Source organism: Dendropsophus ebraccatus, chromosome 2, assembly GCF_027789765.1.
Source record: "Dendropsophus ebraccatus isolate aDenEbr1 chromosome 2, aDenEbr1.pat, whole genome shotgun sequence".
In the NCBI taxonomy this organism is placed as follows: Eukaryota; Metazoa; Chordata; class Amphibia; order Anura; family Hylidae; genus Dendropsophus; species Dendropsophus ebraccatus.
In genome coordinates this window covers 131902665-131930161 of record NC_091455.1, presented here as the reverse complement: position 1 = coordinate 131930161, position 27497 = coordinate 131902665, and the positions used below count along the sequence as shown (strand labels likewise).

Here is a 27497-nt window from a genome sequence, read left to right as displayed (position 1 = left end):
TCGTGACGTCACGAATTTTGAGAGAATTTCAACACTCCATGATCTACTAAATCAAGGGAAATTGCATTTCCCATAATTAATGTACATTAGGAATTTGTCTAACTTTCCATAAGTAATAACATATTAAAAAATACTTTTGGCCTGAGTTGTCCTTTAATTTTGAGTCATAGGTTTTCATTTTTTATAAACAAAGCTGTATAGTGGCTTGGTATTTTTTTTTATAGTTGTAGTGTCTATTGGCAATATTTCTGTTACTTATATTACATTTTGTTTTAATACAATGCACGCGGTTATTATCAGTTGGTACATTTACAGCAGTATCAAATATATATATATATATACTAGGTACTGCAAGCCTCCCACAACATATCTTCATATCAACATATCTTAAAAAGCTAAATAAAATATGATGACTTGAGCGAGCATTAAAAAAAACAAAAAACATAAAAGGATACAAATATGTTACTCTTTCCAAATGTATTTCACCCTGAATTTTAGATAATCTTATTCTTTTATTTATATGTTCTACTTAAATAACTATTAATTGTAATACATATAAATGAGACCCAAAGAATTTGTTTTATGACCTGTCACTATTTTCATGGCGTCTGACCTATGGGAAACACTGACATGCTGCCGTATCACAGTGATCTATGATTCACTCCTCAGCCAGGAATGGGGCTCTGAGTCTTTAGGGCGGTCCCCAGTCGTGAAGATCCCTTCATATATGCAAACATTTAATTACGTGCAAGCCTGAACGTTTACTTCAAACAAAGTGTAATTCCTCTAAATGTCATCATCGGTTCTAAAGAAATCACATTGAAAGCTTATGAAAGGTTTTATTGTGTGTCATCCAATATAAAAGTGAAAGGAACAGCAAACAAAAGCATATGTGACCCTGTTTACAAGAAAGACTTAATGAAAACCGTATAAAGTTCTCACCAAGACAAAGCAATACATTACTTACAATACACACCACATGCACAAACACAGCACACACTGCTACACTGCAGGCACGCCTCAGTGCATTGCATTGTTATTTAGTGGAGACAATAGGTGAGAATGGGAAATAAGGGTATGAAGCCACAAGAATGTCTGGACCATGTTAGGCAAATATAACTTTTTCTGTTGGATGAAATTATAATTGTGATTTGGCTGTTAAAAAATAGCCGATCTAGACTTGTATAGGCAAGATGTGTTGGCCTACTGAGCCCAACAGGCACATTGCACTATTGTAGTGTATATTTAAATACCTTTCTATTGTGATGTACACATGTGGCATATGGAACATTGCTTATGTGAAAATACACTAGCATTTCTGTTCTCTGTGTATTTTGGCAGAAGTTAAACTTACACCACCAGCTACATGATAGTCTAAGCCGAGAACAGGTGTTTTTAGCCCAATTACTTAAACGTCTGATTGTAGTTTCCTCTCTTTTTCATAAAAGGGAATTTCCAGAATGACTCCAGGATTTGGCTGACTTCTCAGACTGAATTCCTATAAAGACATCTATGCTGTTCTATGCCAGAATAACAACCAACAAGTGGAAATAAGAGGCTGCATTTTCAAAAAAAGGAGTCTATTCTGTATAATAACAACTTACCCAGAATCAGATTAGTTACAGGAACTCTCACATTTGTTAAGTGGACTTCAAAGTGTCCTCCATGGGGGGTATCTGCAAATATAAATTGTTTATACATTGTAAAACAGAATTATAAAGTGGTAAAGTCACAGTGTTCATTTAATTCATTGTGTAAATGATGAAGGATGTAGAGTAATTTATGTTATATTTCCAGCAACTGAGAATCAGAGTGACTGGAACTGTAGACATGGACTTATGATGCAAACTAAATAAAGAGTTTACAGTGACAAATTACCGCAAATATATAAACATGTGTGGACAAAATTGTTGGTACCCTTTTATTAGCCCCCTCCTGCCATTTCACAGCCTATGCCCGAGGCTGCATTATCGTTCCCTGGATGACACAGACACAGAAGCTGTGCCTGTGTCATCCATGGCGGGTCCTGGTTGTCGGTGATAGCTGGGGACCCGCTGCAACTGTCACCACCCAAGCCATGTTTCGGTGCTGACAGTTAACCGTATAGATACTGTGGTCAGCATGACCGCAACATCTATAGGACTCCAGACAGAAAAGTCTTCCTTGCAGAGTCCCGATGGAAGCCACAGACACGACTACGGAGGTCGGCGGGGAGGTAAGACTGGCTTGAGCACGTGGACGAGAGCTCTACTCCCTCCCCTCTCTCCCCTGGTGCTGTTACAGGCTTCTAGCAGCGACAGGGGACAGAGGGGAGGGGAAAGAGATAGGGACTTCAACTTATCGGATCATTATGATCCTATAAGCTGAAGTCAAAAAACGACCTGGGCATTGATTAATCAATGACCCATGGTCGTAAAAGGGTTAAAGAAAAAAACACAAAAGGTCACTGAAATAACTTAAACTGCCAAAAGGGATAGTATGTTTTATTTCAGACATTGCTTTTGAATTGTGGTTCAACATCATCATCATAATAATAATAATAATAATAATAATAATAATAATAATAATAATAATAATAAATAATAAATAATAATAATAACAAATGAAACTGGTGTGGACAAAAATGATGGTACCCTTAACTTAATATTTTGTAGCACAAGTTTTTGAGGAAATCACTGCAAATGATTTCTGTAACTGTCAAAGAGATTTCTTCTCAGAGAAGTCCACTTCACAATATTCTTATTCTTTGCTCTTAGCCATTCTTGAATGTTTTAGCGGTGTGGTTTGGGTAATTATCCTGTTGGAGGGCCAATGACCTGAGACAAAGGTCCCTATTATACAAACACATATCTGACAGATTATCGGACAGATCACTGAAGTCAAAGCCAGGAAGAGACTATAAACAGAAAACAGGTCATAAAGGAAAGACTGAGATTTTTCCTCTTTTCAAATCCAATACTGGCTTTGGCTTCAATAATCTGTCAGATATTTGTGTGTGTAATAGGGCCCTAAGACTAAGCTTTCTGACACTGGGTAGCCCGTTTCATTCCAGAATGCCTTGGCAGTCTTGAGATTTTATTGTACCCTGCACAGATGCAGCAAAGCAGCCAAAAAACATACTGGAGCTTCCTCCATGTGTCACAGTAGGGACAGCGTTCTTTTCTTTTTATGCTTCATTTTTGTGTTTGTGAACATAAAACTGATGTGATGAGCCAAAAAAACACCAGTATTGTCCACAGGAAATTCTCCCAGATGCTTTGTGAGATGCAAATTCCAGTCTCGCTACTTTATAATTTGCTCTCAACAGTGGTTTCCTCCACAGCCGCCTTCCATTATATATGATATAACACTGATGTACCTTGACTTTGGAATTGAGCTCCAATCTTTATAGAAGTTGTTCTGTTTTTTTTTTTGGTTGCCATTTGTATTATCTGTCTCTTCAATTTTTTCATAAATTTTTCTCTCATGGCCACATCAAGGGAAGATGGATAAAGTCCCATAAACCTTAAAGGGACACTAACACCAGGGTCTAACATACCAACCTGCTGGTGTGGTCTTGTAGTGCTCTTGATCCTGATTCCAAGGCTTTGTTAGCTTTTCATATCGGTTGCATCGTTTTAGTGCAAGTTTGTAAAGTAAAAATGTATAAATTAGGTAGTTTGGTGCACTGGGGTATTCCCCAGCATCTCAGTATACCATTCCTTTGCTTGTCTCAGCCCCACACCTTATACATATGCATTACTTCATAACGCAGGGACTTTTGCTCTTCTGAACGAAGATCTTGCGCCGGGCCAGGGTTAATGTGTAACAGTGTTACTGTTTTTGCAACTCCAGCAGAGAACCAGACACCACAAGACCACACCAGCAGGTTAGTATGTAAGACCCTAGTATTAAAAGGAAATTTGTATTGCCCGAACACCGCCCCAAACCCAGGGTTTAGTTTGTGAGCTCTTCTCAATCCATGCCTGGTCCAGGGTTTGGTAAAAATTTCTTTTATTTAGGTGGTTTGGTTGCGTGTCAAAGGGGTGGGGCCTACAGCATCTGTGCCCTAGGCCTGCAGTGCCTCTCTCAGTCCCTAGGCAGATGCTCTAGGTCCCGCCACTTTGACAGGGTACTGCGCCACTCTGCCTTAACAAGAGAAGTTTTTACCTAAACATTTGCCCCAGGAAACAAATAGACCTCTGGACCAAGCATAGATTTAGAAGAGCTGACGACTCATACTGGGGGTTTGGGGATGGTGTCTGGTCGCTACAGAATCAACTTAATTTCCCTTTAAATTGTTGAGTAATATGTCAAACTGTACTAACAGGATCATCAAGTTGTTTTTAGATGGTCGTAAAGCCTTTACTTTCTACATTTGTCTGTCATTTTCTTTGTAATCTCCTGAGACAACTCCATTGGATAGGCGATAACTAGCTGCTCTGAGGGGCTCCACACAGTCCACAATCAGCTACCTGTTATTAACTAAGACTGCCACAGTTGTTGGTAGTAGAGGCCAACTTGATTCCTGTTTTGGATTGTGGGAATGAAAGTCTCTCCCCATTGAATGAAATAGGAGCATACATGCTTGACCACCACTCAAAGGGACCATTCACTCTCAATGGGACTTCCAAACATAGTTGAGCAGAAGTTGCACTGACAGTGAGGGTACTGCTGTTTCATTCACTCGGGGGACATGGGATCTCAGTTTTTTTGATTGGTGGGGGTCTTAGCAGCACATATTTTGTACAGTAATACAGCAGCAACTAGTGATCACTTCTGAGAAACACAATGTAACTCTGATAGTTTGTTAATAACCCCAAAGATACGTGTGGAGTTTAAATCCTTGCCAGTGCCTTATAGGCTCCATCTACAAAATATGGGAACTATTAACTGCAGCCTGAATTGTGTAAATTATCTGCTCAGAGAGGCTGCTGAGATGCCATGACCACCAATGTCAATGACCACCTTTTACCACCATTTTCTTCTTTATCGATTAGTTTAATAATATATTGTTACAATAATATATTTAGTATAACAATATAACATAGTAATAATATTTTAGATTTACAGACCTCCCAAACCCCTGCATAGTAACAGAAGTAAATGATGAAATCCTGGCTGCATGCAGTCACTTCTTGTATGAGCACGTCAAACAAGCTCCATAGTGAAATCTGCAGAAGCCAGACACATCTAACTGCATAGCAACAAAAAGTTGTGTGTGTCAGCTGCATGGTAAAGGTTACCTTCATATCCAAATACTTTCAGCGCTCTCACAATCTCTACACCTTTTGTGTCCATGGGAACAAGGATCATGCTGTGCTGCTTGTATCTAGAAAATAATATTATGTAAGCTACAGTATCATGTACAATAACACATTCTAGATGATGAACATAGTCCACACTGTCTGGCTTTTTTAGGAAATCGCCTCCTTAAACTAATAGCATCATTTTATTATAGTCATGTTTTTATGACAGGTAATTCACCACGTTTTGTAATGTCTCAGAAGCCTGCATTAAAGTACTTGGTTGACTATCAAAAATATAGTATGCTTCAGTAATATTAAATAAAGTTGTATAGATACCTTAAAGGAGTATTCTCAGCTGCCAAACTTACCCCATACGTACCCCTTTCTTGCTCCTGCCTAGCACAGAGGCACAGCTAAACAGGTAAATAGACCCAATTGCAAATTTTCTTAACTTTTAATGACTTATTGTCTTTTACATATAAGTTTGAAATTTGAATTCTTCTCTTGTGCATGGCAAGCCAGAGGCCATTTATGCGTAAGAGTAAATATTTTCACCAAGTCTGACACAGAGTTCCCTTTCCCAGGCCGAAACATAGGACAAGGTCTGGTACGCATCCTTAGCTAGTAGGAGGCGATATAGCTGGGAGATGGCTCGTTCCGGGGGCGATGATTGCAAGAGCAGAGATTACAAATCAGTCTGCTCAGAGATACGAATACCCCCCGGGAAATGGTGGGCCAGATATGTTTTCAATTGTTCATGTTCCAGCCAGGACAATCTTCTCTCCGGGCAGAGATCTTGAAGCGCCTGCATTGGCTGGATCATAGCTGTGGACCCCAAAACCTGGCCTATCTTGGCACCCTTCGATGCCGAACAGACCAAAAAAGTAGCCCGCTCACAGGCTGGTGGAAAGGCAGGATCCCCAAATAAGGGGCTAATAAAGCCTGGGCGGTGTGAGAGACTGTAAAGCAGGAGAAGCCTGCCCCAGACTTGTAGGAAACATCTGGTGGGGTTGGGAGGGGGGGTAGGGGGGAGAGGCCATCTGGGGACGATTCACAGGGAAAACCAAGGGCAGTGACCTGAGGGGGATTGGGGAAAAAGCCCCTTCAACCACAACCCATTGCTTGTCAGATGCTCTGTGAAACCAATCCACCAGTTTTTCAAGCAAAAAAAAAAAAATCAGCAGGGTTGGGTCTTAAAAGGTAACACTATATTAGCAGGTTATGTGTCTTGGGGTTATAGTTTTGTTAAAATACAGTTTTCTTATACTGGATAACCCCTTTAATGCACAGACACAAATCCCACTCTACCAACAGGTGGTGATCTTAGACATTTCTAACATATCTTATGAAGTAGCAGTTTAAGAGAAATTCTGGAATGCTATTAAAATCTTTTTCTTGTGCAAAACATCTCTAAGGGAGAAGTTAGGGCACAGACTTTTTTTTTTTTTTTTTTACAGTTGGGGAGAAGGTGGGTGAACATAACAACGTGCACTTACCTCACTCACTGGGATCCGCTGTCCTCTGCTCTCCTTGCTTGCTCCTAGGTCTGAGTGGGGACCTGGGTTGTGACGTGTCAGGTCCGCTCAGCCAGTCAGCGGCTGAGACAGGACCCTGCTACGGCAGCTGACTGTCCTGACATGTCACGTCCCAGGTCCCCTCTGAGACCTAAGAGCATCAAGAGACCGGGAACAGGAGCGGCGGACAGCGGATCCCAGCGCTGGAACCGGAGGGGGTTGTTAATACATGTTATGCTCACCCACCTCCTCCCCAGTTGTTTTGAAAAAATGAAAAAAGTCTGTGCCTGGACTACTCCTTCAATAACAGGTTTCTTTTAATAAGTACCTGGAGGAGGAGCCATTTTTCGTTTGACCCATTACAATTGCAACTTTGCACTTGGCATTTCCAGCACCTACAGAAAAAAGGAAAAGTATACATTTCAATTAATATAGGTAATATAAATGTCTAAAAATTCTAAAACTTTGCCTTCTTGATCATTATAACGCTTCCATCCTAAAATGCAATATTATTAGAGTAGGATTGGCCACCAGTATCATATGTTTTGCTGGTAATTCTACTAATTTTATCTACATTTAGTTTTATCTAGTCGTCTTCTAGTTTACATCTAGTTTTAATTTTAAAAATCTTGTCTGTTGTATGTTATTTTATTCTATTCTAGTGTTATTTATTTTATGCTCCAGGCTAGAGATGAGCGAATTTACAGTAATAACAATGCAAAGTGCTTCATTATCTCTGCAATCTGCTCATCAGCCTGCTGCCTTCTAAGGGTGGTATTCCACGGGCCGATGGGGCCCAATAAACGAGCGCCGATCTGCTAGATCGGCGCTCATTTACTGAGCCTATTCCACGGCCCCGATTATCGTTAAACAAGGGCTGCAAGGACATCGTTACCGATGTCCTTGCAGCTCTTGCTTAACTAGTATACATACCTATTCATGGTGCAGGGCTCCTCTTCTCCTGCTTCTCCCGAGTCACGCACGCTCCTCCAGCTTCAGGGCGGCCTGTGTCATCTGACAAGCTGCTCAGCCAATCACTGACCGGGACCGCCGCGGCCTGTGATTGGCTGAGTGGCCTCACAGCTGACACAGGTCGCCCTGACGCCGGAAGAGCGCGCGGGACATGGGAAGAAGCAGGAGAAGAGGGGCCCTGCACCATGAATAGGTAATGTATATTGTCAGTTGCCGGCCGCGCACTGCTATTCCACGTAGCGGTACGCGGTCGGCGCCCGACAAATAGGTTCGGACCTATATCAACGATCAGCCGATAACAACAATCATCGGCTGATCGTTGTCTCTAGTCCACGGAGCGATAATCGTCCGAATCAGGCCGATTATCGCTCCGTGGAATAGGGCCCTAAGGCTGCCTTTACACAGAGAGATTTATCTGACATATTTTTAAAGCTAAAGCCAGGAATGGATTTGAGAAGAGGAGAAATCTCAGTCTTTCCTTTATGACCTGTTCTCTGTTTATAGCCTGTTTCTGACTTTGGCTTAAAAAATCTGTCAGATAAATCTCTCGCACTGCTGCTCCGTGTGCTCTTCCTCAGGTGCTGGGAGAAGTATTTCCCAGGACTGGATCCAGCTTTTCCTAGATAGACAACAGCAGACTGATGAGCAGATTGCAGGGATAACGAGGCACTTTGCATTGTTATTACTGTAAATTTACTCATCTCTACTCCTGGCCAATCTGGTAAACTGAATTTATTCAAGCAATAGAATTAGAATGTGTTCTGCTCGGGTCAACCTTCACAGTAGGGCAGGGTAGAAAAAAATTTCTGTATAAGTTGTAGAACAAGATAGCGTAAAACTGTGTTTTACATGTGAATATCTCAGTACTACTTGATCCTGGTTTCTTAGAAATTTCTAGTTGGTCAATAAAGATATTTCCTATAAATTTTCTTCAAAGCCAATTTATCCAAATAAAAAAAAGGTGTAGGTGATTGAAGGGTTACTTTCTAATGACATATTCTTTAGGGTAAACAATAAAATGTATGGTCATATTGTTTTCTTTTGCACTCTGCCATTATTAAAAAAATAATATAAATTAAACGCCCAAAAAGATCTCTCACCACACAAGGCCTAAATAACTATACACAAACAAAAACGTTGACTTAGGGGGGCATTTATGATGGTCCGCATGAGGCGCATGCCAGGGAGAAGGTGCAGATTTTCCCCTTCTCCCTGGCGTACACCTGGCGTATGCCACACTCGTCCGATGGGCGGCTGGGGGAGCTTGGGTGGGGGCGTGACAAGGCGGGGAGGAGGTGTGACCTCTTCCCGCACTTCATTTATCATGATTTACACCTGTTCGCTGGAAGCAGGTGTAGATTTGGTACACCGGGCGCAGGTTTAGGCGCCTGGCTGGCCGGATTCACTAAGAGGCATGCGCCTCTTAGTGAATCCTGCCGGAGAAAAGTGGGGGGGGGGCCTAATTTAAGACCATAAATATCTTCATAAATATTTAAAAATATTTAAAACTTGAATTTAAAAGGAAAAAAAGCAAATTTTCCTGCAGCTGCAGCAAGATTCCCCAGCCGAAAATGGAGTAAATCAGCAAAAGATTGGGAAGTGTGCTTTTACAAGACTGTTCAACTGCAGAACTGAACTTTATCTTTGGCATATTGGATGAGTGCAGGGAGGTGAAAGAGAGCCTTTCCAATAACTTAAGAGTTTAAATCAGAAACGGATAACAAGTGCTCTTAAAAAATGTACAGCGTTAAGCTATTACCATAAACAATACACTCTAAATGTAATTACTGTTTGCTTTCCGAGTGTATTTGTCTATATAGAGAAGAGCTGAAATAAAACAACCTCATTCTCTCATATATTTCCTGAAACTGCAGGAAAAGAAAACAGGGAGGGAGAACTTTATCTCGCTTTCCAGAAATGGGAGGGGAGCTGGCAGGATGACAAAAGAGGCTTGTAAACATTTTTTTTTTTTTTTAAATTGACAGACCTTCTCATACCAGTGCACACACTACAGAAAACCAGGGCGTTCTGGAGTAGAGGTGAGTCCATGTGATGCTTTTATAGATTTTCCTTGTAAACCTTAAACTATCTGTAATGATATTAATTAAGATATTTTCTGAATGCTACATGCCTCTTGTCAGCTAAACTGTAAAGATCATACAAAATATTAAAATAGGCTACATCTCTTCAATGGCTTTCGGACAATATATCACTCCTTGTAAACCTCATCATAGAATGAGAACACTTTTGCTTTGTTACTTATCTATGGATATTTTTACAATGGTTAATATGAATATATAATGAACTAAACGTTAGAGCAAGCCAGCAAGAAAAAGAGGAGAGAATAAGCAAAATGAACAAGCCAGTTAAACTTCTTACTGGCTATAGCACAATCTGTTTGTAATTCACATCTTCCACATGTACTTTGCAATAGTCTTCACTGCAGGAGTTATACTAAAGTAACCCTCAGGAAGCTCCTGCGCACTTGATTTGTTGATTTAATTCCCTCTATGCCGACAAGTGGGTCATTGTGTTCTGATTAACAAAATCTGCAATCTACAAAATCCTACAGGAATCCTCAGGTCTGTATGAAGTCAATTAACTAATGCAAAATGGGTATTAAATTTATTTGAAAATATAAAACACACTGAGCATCTAAAAGTTAAAAAAAAAATACAAACATAATTGGTATCAACATTCCATAAAGGTCTTGCCCATCAAAATATCATATTATTTATCCTACATGATGAATACCATAAAATAACAAACATTCTGCTGTTTTTGGTTACTTTGCACCTGAAATAATGTTGAATTAATGTAAAAAGTGATTAAAGGGGTTATCCAGTGAAAATCTTTTTCTTTCAAATCAGCTGGTATCAGAAGGTTATATAGATTTGTAATTTACTTCTACTTCTATAGAAAACCTCTCCTTTTCTGGACAGTTCCTGTTTCGGCCAGAGATGTTAGCAAAGAGCACTGTGTCAGACTGAAAATAAAACAACATTTTCTGCATGACATGCAGCAGCTAATAAGTATGGGAAGACTTGAGATTTTTTATTGAAGTAAATTATAAATCTATATAACTTTCTGACACCAGTTGATTTGAAAGAAAAAGATTTTCGCTGGACAACCCCTTTAAATTACACTATGCACCCTGCAAGGGCACCAAGAAAAATTGCTGTACCCAGCAAAACAAAAAGTCCTACTACAGAAAACAAAGTAATTTTTTTTTTTGTAATAGTAGTAAAACATGACAAAAACTAATCGCTGGAAGTGTGTAAAATAGCATGTCATTAATGGGTTCTAAGTATATATTTCTATTTCAAGTATTGAATTAAATTTTAGTGCCATGGCTGCATAACTAATAGATGTATTACATGATCCCAGCCGACCTACAGCGTAAACATGAGCTGAACTGCTAGATCAGCGCTTGCTTATAGAGCCTATTAGTTTGCTCGTGCAGCCCTAGAATCAATCAGCATTCAGTCGCACATCACTTAAATATATGGGGGTGTACCAACCATGTCCAACTCTAAAGTAGTTGACCAAACACTTCCCTACCAATATGGCTCTGCACCATGCATTACAGGGGTCTCTTAAAGAGTACCTGTTATGAAAAATAACTTTTGTCAAAAGTCAACAGTTATCGATCACAGCGGGCCTCATTGTTGAGACCTGCTGTGTTCAGGAGATATGGCCGGAGAAAGAGCATGGAAGCAGCACACTTCATATCTCAGGAGGACACTAATTTCGACAATGTAATCTCAAAGATTTGCATTGTCGGAACTGGCCATTACAGAGATACAGCTGGGGAGTGGATTGCATTGCTGCTGTCTCTCTTGACTACATTTCCTGATCACAGCGGGCCTCACTGCGGAGACCTGTTAGGACTGTTCGCTCAGACAGACAAGATGGCGGACACAGACATTGGACCGTAAGCTGAACCCAGCCCACTGTCCCTGCCTACTTGCCGCAATCTGCCCTAAGATGGCAGCGAACAACTGGGAGGCGGTCCCTGCACTGGCTAGGTGGGACACAAAGACAAGACAAGACAAACAACACAATAAAGAAGAGTCGACAGTCCGGGTCACAACAATCGGGCAGCACAGTACAAATCACAATCCAATAGGCAAGGTCAAAGTCAGGCAATATGGTCAGGGGCAGGCAGCTAGCAAGGATGGTCAGAAAGCATGGCAAAAGGATCAGAGAAAATACAGATAATGGCAGAACCACAAGCAGGCAGAGACAAGCTCAATATCCGGCACTAGAATGAGCCTCAGCTAAAAACTTATAGGGAACCAGGAGACAGTTTCAGCCCCCTATTGGACAAGGCTTCTGGTTCCAAACAAAATCACCTGTGGATCAGAACTGGCAGCAATGTAACTCCTAAATAGCCAGAGCACACAGCAGACGGGTGGGGCTGAACATCATGCTAGAAATAGACCAGTGTTCAGACAGGGTTCAGGTTACTGCACAAGACATACAAAAACACTGAATATCAGTGCCATCTCAGCCGCGAAGCACGAGCTGAGAGGCGCACAGAGTTCATCCCAGGCACATTCATGACAAGACCTGCTGTGTTCAGGAGATATAGCCGGGGAAAGAGCATGGCAGCAGCACACTTCATATCTCAGGAGGACACTAATTTCGACAATGTAGACTCAAAGATCTGCATTGTCGGAACTGTCTATTACAGAGATACAGTTGGGGAGTGGATTGCATTGCTGCTGTCTCTCTTGGCTACATTTCCCGATTACAGCGGGTCTCAAACCTGATGATCAATAATCATAGGTCAAAAGTTTTTTTTTTTCATGACAGTGATTCTTTCATTCCCCACAGGTCACTGGAGTAATATAAAGCAAACATATACCAACTTCTTGTTTTCTTTACTTGCAATTTATCAAACATGTGCTGGAATTCCAGCACCATACAGATAACAGGTCATACAAAAAACAAAAGACATGGCCACACATCCCAATATAGCAGTTCCACAAATAACAGTATAATCACCCATAATTTTAAATAGTGTCTTAATTGTATAGTATTTATTGAGTGTAGCCAAATGTATTTCACACAAGCTGCATGCTATTTATCTGCTGCATAATCAGGGACCATGGAAAGTATTGTTTTCATGAAACTAATTTAAAGACTCTCTGTACCCACAATCTGACACCCCGCCAAAACCACTTGTACCTTCTGATGAAAAACAACTTTTAAACTTGCAGCCCTTTGCCCTAGGGCCGTGGCCTAGATCGTGTATGCATTAGGCTGGCACACCCTCTCTGTCCCTCCCGCCCACCCTCTTCACCATTAGGAATGCCACTGGAACATTTTCTCCTGTCTGAACATTGCACAGGTGCCTTAACGATCCAGCCCATGTTCAGTATTCACACAGCTGAGGAATAGGAGACAATCTGCCTGGAGCATTCCTAATGATGAGGAGGGCGGGGAGGGCGAACAGAGAGGATGTGTAAGCCTAATGCATACACAATCTAAGCCCCAGCCGTTAGGCATGAGGCTGCCAATTTAAAAGTTTTTTTTTAGGACAATAACTGCATCACCTGACGAAAGATCTCCAGATCTTGGATTAAAAGCAGCTATCCGAAGGTACAAGCGGTTTGGGGGGGGGGGGGGGGGGGGGGTTGTGGGTACAGAGTCGCTTTAAATTTCCCTTCTCCCTAAATTCTCCCTTCTCATTTTTGTATCTTATAGTTAGGTATATCCTATTCTCCAAAAAGCAGTATATGCTGATAGGCGTACTGGGAATCAATGAGGAATATGCATTGCCTATGGCTACCCTGTTCTAATGATTGCTAGTAGATAGCATAAGTATCTTAGAATTATGTAAGATCACCATTCATTGTATGTATGCATGTATTAACATCATCAGAAAATTTTTTCTGAAATATAGATCATAAAATCTACTATCTGAAGGCTAAGGTCATATGCATAGTATGTAATAGGAAACACTAATTTCCTATGACACTTGCCTAACCTATGGAGAGCTATACAGAATTAAGCAGAACCAGAAGAACAGATGGTTTGTAAGTCACAGAAAGGGGATTTGCATCCTGCACATAGCAGATAAGGACCGTCAGAGGCAACACTCAAAGGGATTGGAAAAACCATTACAGTTGTGCCTTAAATAGCAAGATAAATGATATCTATATATGGTATATAGTTTTATGCTAATGCTTCAAGTAAACATGAGGCACAGACCACATTTAAAAATCCCCACCTAAAACAGTTTCTAAAGTATGACTCATTTCTTCCATTTTATTCCTAGTGTCCATATTCCAGACTTCCACATTATTTCTGTCACAACTATGCTGTCAAATGGTGTCGTTTTTTCGTTCCTTTGTATATAGCTTCAGATCTACAGCTTAACGCTAAGTATATAAACCAGGTAAGTAAAAAATGTCAACAAAAACAAAGTCCAAGGATATGAATGATGCACTGTGTATTCTATAACACTAAACTATAGGGTGATTCATTGAGCTGTAAGCAATATATATTTAAAGGGAAATTGACAGCAAGGATTCCCATTGCCAATCACAAGTGCAGTGCATACTTACTGTCTACGCTGCTCTGTGATCCAGCATCTTAAAAACTCGTCTTAAAAAGATTTTTACCCCAGGCTAACAAAGTCACAGAGTTGTGTCCGTGACACTGTCAGTGCCACAGCTCTTTCAATGCTTAAGTGTCAAGTGGGTGGGATGTTGTAGTCACTGATTAAAACTTCCCACTGGACTCATAAACATTAAAAAAAACAAGGAATTTAAATCAGATCATTTTTATTAAACTTTTTACTTTTTTAAACATAAATCAAAAACAAACAGTGTCAACTAAAGACCACAAGCTAGATTTACTCTTTGGACACAAAACTATAGATCTGCTCAGCTCCTGCTTTATAACATGCTGTCTGCATATCAGACACCAGGTCGGTATTACAGGTTCTCTTTAAAAGTTTCTGGCTAGGCCTCACCTCTTCTTAATTCCATTTATCTTAAGAGTCTAAGAACCGAGGTCTACGGTATGTTCACAATTGGTGTTTAATTCACTGTGTGTCCCTTATGCCATATTTTATTGTAAGTTAGGTAAACATACATCAAAACAGAACACAGAATATGGTCAGCGCTGCTGTCCCTGCCCACTTACCAACAACTGAGGTTTCTTACTATCACTATGTATAGTCAACTTATTGTAATCAGAGACAAAGATAAATGAGATGAAAAAGGTGCCCCCCACAGTGTCTATTACAGACAGAAGAAAAGAAAAAATGACTACTGTGGTTGACTAGTAAATGTAGATAAAACTCAGCTTTTATAAGCGTGCTCACATAAAAAAACTTTCTGGTTAAGTGCCAGATATAGTTCATGGGTACAGTTATTCTTAAGAGACGTGTCTGATTACTAGGCCCTACTTTGCCCGTCTGTCCATTTAGAAGACTACCTGGTGTAAGCATCCCCTTCAAACCAGACAAGCTCACACTGAATCTCCTAATTGGATCACTTAGTTGCGGTGTATTAGTAGGTTAAGGTGTAATTGGTGTGGCCTATGTAGATGGTATGGTACTGAGACAGGTAAGTGTCCTTTATAGAGTAATATGCCAGTTCACTTGGTCCCTGTGGACTAGCTAAAACCTGAAGTCATTTGCCAATGCGTTTCCCCCAGAAGGTCAAACTGGGTTCAATAGGGGACAGACAGGTTAAAGTCCTCCAGTCTGTGGTGAGGTAGCTTCTAAGGTCACTGTCGTAATGGTGATCTTGGTCCTCCTATTGTAGAGGTAAATATCCTAAGTAGTGCTGAGGTGTATGCAGGCAAAAAGATGTGTAGCTAGATATCCAGGAGAAAACAATGCGTCCTCCACAAAGATGGGACTAGTTGATGGTAGGGATATAAAGATTTCCAATGTAGACTATGAATATGGTATCAGAGACAAGTGTGTATATGATGAATTAATAAATGTCTATGAGCTTGGTTTCCAATGAAGCTTGTAAATATCCTGTATGCATAAGGAACACTCAGAGTATAAGGGCATGCTGATATGGTCCAATTGCGAATAATGGAGAGTTCACTGGTTCCAGCAGGATGAGGCTAAATACAGTTGAAGCTAGTGTGTCCCCATAGAGGAGTTGAATGTTAATAGTATGGACGTCCCTGGTCCCTCTAATGCTGCCAGGTCTGGTCGCCTGAGTCTGGATGTACTGCGGGGTCCCGTCTAGGTGAGCAGGGCCAGGATAAATGGAGGATTCCTTTGACACGAAGTTCATAGAGATTTATTTATTCATCAAATACCCACCTGTCCCTGATATGCCAAGTGGACTGGCCTATTACTCTATAAAGGACACTTACCTGTCTCAGTACCATACCATCTACATAGGCCCCAGCAATTACACTTTAACCTAAAAATACACTGCAACTAGGTGATGCAATTAGGAGAATTAAGGTGAGCCTGTCTGGTTTGAAGGGGATGCCCACACCAGGCGGTCTTTTAGATGGAGAGGCAGGGGCAAAGTAGGGCCTAGTAGTCAGACACATCTCTTAAGAATAACTGTACCCATGAACTATATCTGGCACTTGACTAGAAAGTTTTTTATGAGAGCGCGGTAAGTTTTATCTATATTTACCTGTCAACCACAGTAGTCATTTTTTCTTTTCTTTTATCACTATGTATAGCAAGAAACCAGTCGATTTTAAGTGAGAGGATGGTCACTGCAGCAGCCTTGACCCTTCTCTGGCAGCAGGCTTTTGGATGTTGATTCTCCAGTGCAGAAGCTACAAGGCATTATGGTAAAAGAGACAGACCACTGAAAACAACATGTCTGTCCTCTATTATGCTGTCCTCGGCAGAAGTAGCATAACCCACATGTAAATTGAAAGCTCTTTATTGGGCCATCTCTTTTGAGAAGACAGCTCCTTTATGCAGACCAGATTTCAAGTCCACCAAACATTATACATAGCGACCATTTTCTTTGAGAAAGGAGCTTTACTGTAAATATATTGCTTCACTGATTTAGTCTATAATTCCTACCTGTTAATAACGGATTGGAAAGTAGATAAAAATTAAATGCTGGTCAGTAAAGAATAGGAAATGTCTTTTATGGGCCCATTTCTTTCTCTACTGTAACCAGCTGCTGACCCTACAAGACTTGTGTCCACTCTGTAACAGACTTTATACTTTATCGCTGCTGACCAACATCATTAATAATTCTACATACTTACATGAGAAATACTGTAGCTGAGTTATAACAATATTCACCATTCTTTTCTCCAGAATCAGCAATATGTATCAACATATAAACACCACAACGATGACAACAACAACTGAGAACTATGAAGATTACAACCACACAGACTTAGATTACGATAGTTATGATGAGATGTGCAAGAAGCATGAGATCCGGAAATTTGCCTCAGTTTTTCTCCCAGCATTCTACTCTGTGGCATTTGTGGTTGGCATAGCTGGCAATTCCTTAGTGGTTGCCATTTATGCATATTATAAAAAAATTAAAACTAAGACTGACGTGTACCTGCTAAATCTAGCCGTGGCAGATTTGTTGCTGCTCTTCACCCTTCCCTTCTGGGCCGTAGATGCTTCCATTGGTTGGCATTTTGGAAAAGCAATGTGCAAGATAACCTCGGCTTTGTATACTATAAACTTCAGCTCAGGCATGCAGTTCCTGGCTTGCATCAGCTTGGACAGATACTTTGCAGTCTTTAGAGTATCAACCCATCAAAATTTCAGAAGAAGATGCTGCGCAATTTGTCTCTTTGTGTGGACCACTTCATTGTTGCTGAGCATCCCTGACTTACAATTTAGCGAGGTAAAGGAACACAATGAAAAGCATGCCTGTCTACCAACATATCCTAAGGATTCCGTAAAACAGGTTACTGCCTTCATTCAGATTCTAGAAACTGTATGCTGCTTTGTAATCCCTTTCATTATTATGTTGTACTGCTATTCTGCTATGGCCAGAGTCCTTGTTAAAACACCAAACATAAAAAGATCTCGGTCATTGAAGGTCTTACTGGCAGTGGTAGGAATGTTTCTCATTACACAGCTGCCATATAATGCTGTTAAATTCTGGAGAGCCATTGATATAGTATATGCTTTAATAACAAGTTGCCAGATCAGTAAAACTGTGGACCTCATGATGCAGGTGACAAGTAGCATGGCCTTATTTCACTGCTGCCTCAATCCACTGCTATATGCTTACATGGGAACCACATTTAAGTCTTACATTACTAAGACAGTGAAAAAGGTTGGCTCTTGGAGAAGACAAAGAAGTCAAAGTGTTGAGGAGTATTCAATGTATTCTGACAATCATGTAGAAGAAACAAACAGTTTTTCTATCTAAAATCCTCCCTTTTAGAAAACATTAACAGTCTATTCACTTCTGTTACAAAAGTATGTTATCCTAAAGGAAATCTGTCAGCTCTAGACGATGGTCAGAGCTCAAGTGTCAAGAAGGCCGTGCTGAGCCAGAGCATGCATGCCTCCACCCTCCCCCACCCCTCCTACCCTCATTCTCAGTGGTGAAGGAGGAGCAGCTCAACACAGCTTGACACTTAAAGCGGCACTATCAGCAGGTTTGGGCCAGTGAACCTGCTGATATGAGCCAGTCGCTATTTACCTCTGAATTTCAGGGCTGTCATATATATTCCGCTGCGGTCCGGTAACGGGTTGTTCTTCGCTAATTGCTCATATGTTAATTAGCGGTACCGGAGTATTTGGGGCGTGCCCCATGCTTCTGGAGCACCAGCACGTACGCCCTAGCCTGCCTCCTCCCGGCCCACCCACTATGCATATTCATATATGCATAGCCAGGCCGCTTGTTACGGCGCATGTGCAGAAAGCAGCCTGTAACAAGCGGCCTGGCTATGCATTTATTAATATGCATAGTGGGGCGGGGCGGGAGGAGGCAGGCTAGGGCGGCGGAGCAGGTGCTCGGGAGCATGGGGAACGCCCCAAATGCTCTGGAACAGCCAATTAGCATATGAGCAATTAGCACCGAAATATAAATGACAACCCTGGAGTCGGGAGGTAAATAGCGTCTGGCTCATATCAGCAGGTTCACTGGCCCGAACCTGGTGATAGTGCCGCTTTAAGCTTTACGCATGACCTAGAGCTGACTGATACACTTTACAGAATTACTCCAGGAAAACTGATATACTGTGTTATCCCTAGTATAGGGCCAGAGAGGGTGGTGCATGACACTAAAGATATTAAATGTCAGGCCTGCCCCTTTAGGCCCTGTACTATTAATAACTACAGTTAGAATTTACTGGAGTGTTCCTTGAAGGAGCTTTTAAAATTACTTGTATTTTAAATATCTACATAATATCTATAAGTAATAAACACTGAAGAATGTTATGTAACTTTGATGCAGATCTGGATTTACATAATGTATTGATCACACAGTTAACAGAGCACCTGCAACAAAGCCTTTTTAACAAAAAAGTCATGTAACGTCAATCCCTAGTATCTAGGCATTAGAATTGGGGGTTCTGCAGGATTTTTTTACTTCTCTAGTGAAAAGAATAGTGTAGGGCGTTCTTTTGTCATATATACTAAAGGCACGCTGCCAGTGTGATCAAATGGGTGAAATAATATTATGGCATTGTATGTGGATGATAGGTTATGCTGAAGCCACTCTCACAGTGAAACAATGTTCAGTTGTGTAGCATATATTTATCATGTACAATAAAACATTTTGATATCATAACTGGGTATTTGGAAGCTTTGAATCAGCAATTTATTTTTCTGTTAAAGAAGACTGGAGAGGACATGACCACAGGAAGCAGACTGGTGTGGTCAACTGACAAGACAAAACAATAACCTTCCATGTAATAAGTGACGCATAGAAAAAATGTCAACACAGCGAAGAGTAAAAACTATCATTACATCTCATTCTCTGCTGACATGCAGCACATCAGTGACATATACACAAAGACAACCTATTTATACTTTAATGCAGAATAAAATTAATAATCAATCAACATCTGGTTGGGATAGGTCTTTATACACATGACTAAATTACATCTATTTTTTCCTAATCTTAACACGTTTGACTACACAGACTAATTTTACTTGTATGTGCAGCAAAAAAGGCAGTGACGACATAGACAACCTTCCACTAATGTTGATATAATACCAATAAAATTCTTCTAGCAGTGAAATTTGTTTCATCATGGCTCAGCTGAATACATGTATTTCATTATTGCAGCAGGTTCAAGTGACCACCACTCAGACCACCAGAAAAAGACATGCTTTTTTGTATAGTCCAGTGTTGCTGACTTTCTGGGAACTAAAGGATTAAGTCACTTCCTAATTCCTCCTGGGAGCTCTTGGTCCCCTATCTACCAAGCTTGTTCTTCTGTTTGCCCCCCATTCATAGTGTGCTCCTGAAGAGATCATTTCTGCCCTAAGGGTCCATTTACACAGAAAGATTATCTGACAAAGATTTGAAGCCAAAGCCATAAACAGACTATAAACAGAGATCAGGTCATAAAGGAAAGCGTGAGATTTCCCCTCTTTTCAAATCCATTCCTGGCTTTGGCTTCAAACCTTTGGCAGATAATCTGTCAGACAATCTTTCTGTGTAAATGGACCCTTTTTCTAAGTTTACACGGAGCGATAATTGGCCCGATCACACGATTAACGATTTCGAACTAATTTTTTTTTTTTATAACGATCAGCGTTTAGACGGTACGATATATCGTACGGAAAAATCGTTTTGCGATTGTTTCGCGATGGCGCGCCCGCTGCCAAGCCTGCCCCGCCCACACCCCGCTAGCAGCTCGGCCCCGCGGTCAACCACAGCCCCCTGCGCCGCGCCGATCGCCCCGGCGATCGAGACGGCGCAGGGGGCTGTGGATGAGCGGGGAGCCGGGCGGCGGGCAGGGCTGCGGTCGGCGCGCGTCCGGACTATCGCGCAATGACTGTTTACACAGAACGATCGGCGAATTTTTTGCGATTGGCGAACAACGATTTATGAACATGTTAAAAGATCAAAATGAATGACTTTTCGATCGTTCGCCGCGTTTACAAGTACGATTATCATTCGAATTCGATTGTTATTGCGAAAATTCGCCCGATAATCGTTTCGTGTAAACGTAGCATTAGAGTGATATACTAGAGCAGTCCATACAATGATCACCTCCAGAGTTGTACAACTCCTCTAGTCTCACCAGCTGTTCTTGTTTGTGCAAATACTTTAGTGTGTCCTATGAGATGCAGCCTTAGGGTTGAGAGCAGGGCCCGATCAACGATGTAAACGAGCGCCGATCTGCTAGATCGGTGCTCGTTTACTGGGCCTATTCCATGGCCCCGATGATCGTTAAGTGAGGGCTGCAGGGACATCGTTACCGATGTCCTTGCAGCCCTTGTTTCATACAATACCTGTCCGGGCTGCAGGTCTTCTCCTTCTTCCTCTCGGTCCCGCGCTGCAGCAGCTTCGGAACGGCCTGTCTAAACTGACAGACCGCTCAGTCAATCACTGGCCGCGGCGGCTCCGGCCAGTGATTGGCTAAATGGTCTGTCAGTTCAGACAGCCCCGCTCCGAAGCTGCTAGGGCGCGGGACCTGGAGAGAAGGAGAAGACCTGAAACCCGGACAGGTAATGTATGATGCTGCTGTATTCGTCGGTCGCCGCCACGCACCACTATCTTTCTCTGATTCGGCTGATTATCGCTTCGTGGAATAGGCCCCTTACACTGATCTTCTGCTTGTAAGGGCTGTTTTAGACAGAGCTCACTTACAGAGCCTTTTAAATGGCATTATCTGCAGCTAGGGCTGCACAGACATCATTAGCGATGTCCGTGCAGCCCTTGCTTTGGTGTAAAAATAAAAAAGATTATACCTACCTGTCAAGGCTCCCCTGGTGTCCTCCAGCCTTGTTCCTGGTTTCCCCACTTACCTCAACCACTTCAGAGACTTTTGATCCCGTCTTAAGTGAAAGGTGGAACAGCAAATCGCTGGCTGAGACGGGACTATGCTGCTGGCAGTTATTGGCTAAGCGGCCTGTAACTTCAAAGACAGGTTCAGTAGTGCCGAAGGCAGCTGCGGTGAGTGGAGAACACAGGAACAAGGCAGGAGGACACCGGGGGAGCCTGAACAGGTAAGTATTTTTTTCTTTGCCTTTTTCCTCCTGGGTTGAACTTAACAGACGTGTCTTTTTTCAATGGTACTAAGTAACATTTTCTTTGCATCATGGTGCTTTGCAGAGAATCACTCTAAAAATGTGGAGACGTGCATGGCATAATTTCATTACACTCCAGTGTCTAGCTTAATGATTAGTATTATTCTACTCAGCATATTCAATAATTGCCATCTTAATTGGAAACATATTAGGCTCTCTTCACACCATGTCAGTGGTGTCCACTTGATGTATGTGTCTGGAATTCTCCTAGTGCATACAGCAAATGTACCCATAGACCTGTCAGCTCAGCAATTATTGGCTAATATGGAACACTGCTGTAGCCAGTGAACAACTTATCTCGGAGGCAGCAGCTGACCATACCCCTTTGATCACTGTGTAAAAAAGTACAGAAATCTGAACAATTAAATTGTATACACAGAATTGTAACCATGACATAGGAACATCCATTATGTCAAAAGGAAGGTTGGTTTCATCGTTTTTTTGTTTTTAGCTGTAAGAGCAGTGAGACTACCGAACCCTCTGCCAGTGAATGCTGTCACGGTTAAATGTATATTCCCATCTTATAAAAAGATGGCATATTATTGGGATATGCCTTTTTTTATGACCGTTCTGACACTTGGGACTCCACTTTAGAATAAAGATTAATTCACTCATTAGCTAGGTCATATGGATGTGCAGGTACAACAGTCAGTTCCATTTACTGGAATGGAGCTATGCTGCAGTTTATTGCACAGTGGGTGGATGGTGGATGTGGAATTGCTGTGCAGGAAAAGGCCGGGTTCACACTATGTAAAAAACAAGGCCCTATTTCATAACACCGGTGAAATTTATAGGCCGTTGTTTATAGGCCGTTGTTTGCGCAATTACGGACGGTGTTATGAAATACTACCGTGTTTTTTACGTAGTGTGAACATAGCCAAACATTGTGAAAGACTAAATTCACTTTGACTAAATTCACTTTGACTAAATTCGGAGTATCACACTGGTCCTAGAGACAATAACCAATAAAGTGGTGGTAGTTCCTAGCAAATGGGCATTGGGAATAATCCTTTAATTCATTGAACAATTGAATTGATATAACTCTTATGGTATAAGAGTTATACCATTACAATGAATATGAACTCAAGTAGCAAAAATGTAATGTTGATCTGGTAATTTATTTAATTTGCTATGTTTGGCTTCTGCCTAACGGGAATTGCTTATTTGTTTTTTTCTGGCTCAACATGACACGGTATCAGGTAGAACTAGATAGTTGTATGTCGTATTTTCAACCTTACTATACTAATAATAAGGAATTTATTAATTTCCTAAAATTACGGTTATCTTTCAACTGACCAGACATATGGAAAAAGCGGAAAGGAATGCGAGTTCTTTTTACACCCTTGACTTTTATGCCTACTACAGACACTATTACAGAGTGTACACATATTTTTGTGATTTTATTAGGGGGGGGGGGGGCTCTGAAACGAAACACAGTCCTCTCACATAAATCTCTGCAGCAAGCTTAAAAGAGATGATTTACAACTGGCGTAGAGATCTTAGCAGTGCACACTAGAAGAGCACTTCAAGTTTACATTTGTGTCAGGAAGTAATTACATGCAGCTTGTCTGAAAACTTTACAATGGAAAAAACAAAACAATGGAAAGGCTATACATTTACAACATAAATTCCCAAAGGAAATCTTCATCACCTGTTTCATTTCCTCAGACGTACAGATGAGCATACCTTATGTGACATAAGTGGTGGTTTTATGGCCAAAACAGACTAAGGAGGTTATCAGTCATTGATTGACCAAGTACCGTCTTACGCCCCTCTGTCTTTTTGTCTCCAACTCCCTCCTCATAGTCTGTAAGCTCTTGCAGGCAGGGCCCTCACTCCTCATGTATGGCTTTATAATTACATCTCTAAATGTCTGATTTTTGCCTATGTATGTACACCCGTAATTGTAAAGTGCTGCAGAATCTGCTGGTGCTATATAAATAAAAATTATTATCATTACCGACAGCAGACATCTCTGATCTGTTTAGCATCTGCAAGACACAGTTAACTGGGCCAGGAACTGCTGGCTCCCTTCATTGTGTAGTCGCCAGACATAGTTACTAAAGCTAAGCTGCCGTTCACTTTAAAGCGACTCTGTACCCACAATCTGACCCCCCCAAACCACTTGTACCTTTGGATAGCTGCTTTTAATCCAAGATCTGTCCTGCGGTCCGTTCGGCAGGTATTGCAGTTATTGTCCTAAAAAAATACTTTAAAACTTGAAGCCTGTGCCAAACGGGAGTATCTGTGCCCTAACTTTGCACAACCTCTCTGTCCCTCCTCCCCACCCTCTTCATCATTAGGAATGCTCCAGGCAGATTGCCTCCTATTCCCCACCTGTGGCAGCCCGGCACATGGGCTGGATCGTTAAGGACCTGTGCAATGTTCAGCATGGAGAAAATGTTCCAGTGGCATTCTTAATTATGAAGAAGGTGGGGAGGAGGGACGGAGGGGTGGAGCAAAGTTAGGGCACAGATACTCATGTTTGGCACGGGGCTTCAAGTTTAAAAGTATTTTTTTAGGACAATAACTGCATCACCGGCCTAACAGACCACAAGACAGATATTAGATTAAAGGCAGCTATCCGAAGGTGCAAGTGGTTGGGGGGGGGGGGGGGGATTGTGGGTACAGTCACTTTAAATGAGTTATCCTGCATAAGATAACTTTCAGGCTATGTTCACACACTGTCAAAAGGACAGCTGGCATTTAAGACAAATAACGGCTGTTATCTGCTGTTAAGGGGATATTCCACTCAAACATAACTTTTCATATTCTGGTGCCCATGGTGGAACTAACTATTCATTCCATACTTCTTATTATCTATTCAGTAGATACAAATGTGAACGGCGCTCCATAGTGTGATATCCACGTTAAAAATAATGTCAGAGAGATTGAGGATTCTCACCTGAAGGAGTTGTGCAAATGTAAGGCACAACTCTCAGTAGTAGCGTGTAAGTAAATGAACCGCAGCCACTCCCAGGAACCACACTGGTTACTTCAAAAAATCCGATCCTCTTCTCCAAACCTAGGATAGTATCGGGCGCAGGTCCAAGATAGGCATTAAAAGTGATGATAAAAAGTTTTTATTTGTTAAAACACAACGCATTTCGAAGTCGTGCCGACTTCTTTCTCAAGTGTTTACAAGTAAAATTATTCTAGGATCTATAAAAAGTGTGCACATGCTCAGAACATGCATAATGAATCGATCCTCCCATTGTGGGTAGGTTGTAGCTCAAATACACATGATTGTAATTAGCATACATGCAACTAACATTGTTACAAAATATATAATATAATAAATAAAACAAATATATATGTATTTCAGGAAAAAACATTTTCATATATCTGTCTAAAAATCTTGCCTATCTTGTATTTTCAATCGTTTCATTTAATCCCTGTGGAGTAAGAGTGGAGAGTTTGAAAATCCAATAGGATTCTCTATTTATCAGTTGTCTATATCTATTGGGATGACTTTCTGGAATCTGCTCAAGAATAGTAAGTGTTAAATCTGTTGGGTTAATTTGATGGCAAATAAAAAAGTGTTTAGATACACTATGGAGAAGAAAAGATTTTTTAATGTTCGATCTATGTTTATTCATACGGGACCGCACCGTCTGAACTGTGCGGCCCACGTATTGCAAGCCGCATCTACACGTTAGTAGATATATCACAAACTGAGTGGCGCAGGTAAATTTACCACGTATCTTGTATGATTCTCCTGTGATTCTGGATCTGAATGTAGTAACTGGATCCGGTAACATCCATTCACAACATAAGCACCGATTGTGCTGACATCTCATGGAGCCCACTTCCCTTTCATCTAAATCCACAGAACCAAGATTCGTGTCTTGGATTTTACGTAGTCTGCTGGGGGCTATATGACCCCGTAAGGTTTTTGTTCTGCGAAAGATAATATTAGGTCTTTTGGGTATAACTGATTTTAAAACTGGGTCATCACACAAAATGGACCAATTTTTCTGTAGGTAATTTTTAATTACTGACGCACCACAGTTATATTCCGTAATGAAAGAAAAATGATATGAGTTATTTTTATTTTTAATAATATTTTTGTTTTTGCTCTTTTCGTTCATGTTATTTAAAATATCTTTGTGTCATTTTTTTATTTATATTATAAGCTTTTTTAAGAATTTTTTCCGGGTACCCCTTATTTAAAAATCTATTTTTTAAAATATTTGCTTGTTCTACATAATCATTATTATTACTACAGTTCTTCCTTACTCGTTGATATTGCCCGAAGGGGACATTTTTTAACCACTGCGGTAGGTGACAGCTACTATATTCAAGAAAGCTGTTCACATTCACACTTTTAAAGTGAGATTTTGTAGAGATTTTATCTTCTATTTTCATTAGTGTGATATCTAAAAAGTCTATATTATCAGAACTGAAATTCAATGTAAATTTTATTCCCCAATTATTGCCATTAAGTTAATCAACAAAACATTGTGTCTCTTCTTCTGTACCCGTCCAAATAAAGAAGAGATCGTCTATAAAACGACGATAATATGATACTGATTTTATATAATATTGGGACTGTGCGATGACTCGCCTCGAAAAGACCCATGAATAAATTAGCAAAACTTGTTGCGAAGCGAGTGCCCATCGCACAGCCCCTAACTTGCTTGTACACATGATCTTCGAACATAAAAATATTATGATCTAAAATAAATTTCATACCGTCATGAATAAATTGTATTTGTGATTTGTCTAATTCAGGGTCTAAATTCAAGTAATATAAAGCCGCATTTAAACCCAAATCTATATCGATATTTGAATATAGTGAAGTGACATCTAGAGTAATAAAAGAAAAATTAGATAAAGTGAAAGATTGTAACTCATAAATTAACTGTGACGAGTCCTTGAGAAATTATGGTAACTCCCAAACATACTTCTGTAAAAAAAGATCAATATAGTGGGATAAATTAGATGTAAGAGACCCTACTCCTGAAATAATAGGGCGCCCCAGTGGATTAACTAAACTTTTGTGGATTTTTGGCAAATAATAAAAATTTGCTAAATTAATTTCAGAGACAAGCAGAAATTGCTTTTCTTTTTTGTTAAGGACACCTGCTTCAATGGCTCCCTCTATCATTTCTATATATAACCTTTTATGTTCCTGAGATGGATCGTTATCTAGCAGTTGGTAATAAAATGGATCGGAGAGTATCCTGTTTTACTCAACAGGGATAATTACCTGGTAGAGGCAAACAGGATACTCTCCGATCCATTTTATTACCAACTGCTAGATAATGATCCATCTCAGGAACATAAAAGGTTATATATAGAAATGACTAGAAAATGTACCCGGCGCTGCCCGGGTATAAAGTGTCAGTGTGTTAATTAGATTTGTTCTAAGGTGCCCAGGAGGCCAAGCTAAAGGTATTGTTTCATCTGAGTTAATCAGTGGAATTAGTGTATACCTGCAGTGCATAGTTGGAGGGGTTCTGTATACCCACAATGTATAGTTTTTAGGGGTCTCGCATATCTGTAGTGCATAGTTGGGGGGGGCTGTATACCTATAGTGTATAGTTGAGGGAGGTCCTGTATACCTGCAGTGTACAG

At 40.7% G+C, this 27497-nt stretch overlaps 2 protein-coding genes across 3 annotated transcripts in view; one reads left to right on the top strand and one right to left on the bottom strand.

Moving 5' to 3' along the window:
- ACAD11 (acyl-CoA dehydrogenase family member 11) overlaps nucleotides 1–27497 on the bottom strand; it is a 97594-nt gene that overhangs the window by 11560 nt on the left and 58537 nt on the right. The window contains exons 14-16 of the mRNA XM_069958350.1: nucleotides 7071–7137; nucleotides 5226–5311; nucleotides 1605–1676 (exon numbers count right to left, since the gene is read on the bottom strand). Of these exons, the coding sequence (XP_069814451.1) occupies nucleotides 1605–1676; nucleotides 5226–5311; nucleotides 7071–7137 (225 nt within the window). The remainder of the gene's footprint in view (nucleotides 1–1604; nucleotides 1677–5225; nucleotides 5312–7070; nucleotides 7138–27497) is intronic.
- ACKR4 (atypical chemokine receptor 4) lies at nucleotides 9676–18534 on the top strand. 2 transcript variants are annotated; one of them, XM_069960291.1, is made up of 3 exons: nucleotides 9676–9753; nucleotides 14001–14120; nucleotides 16992–18534. In XM_069960291.1, the coding sequence occupies exon 3, from the start codon at nucleotides 17002–17004 to the stop codon at nucleotides 18073–18075; it is 1074 nt and encodes a 357-aa protein (XP_069816392.1). In that variant the 5' UTR covers nucleotides 9676–9753; nucleotides 14001–14120; nucleotides 16992–17001; the 3' UTR covers nucleotides 18076–18534. The 2 variants fall into 2 exon arrangements, with proteins under 2 accessions (XP_069816392.1, XP_069816393.1); XM_069960292.1 differs by lacking the exon at nucleotides 14001–14120 and having other exon boundaries at nucleotides 9700–9753.

Coding starts and splice junctions, on each gene's coding strand:
- ACKR4 (XM_069960291.1), top strand. CDS start 17,002: ATGTATCAACATATAAACACCACAACGATGACAACAACAACTGAGAAC.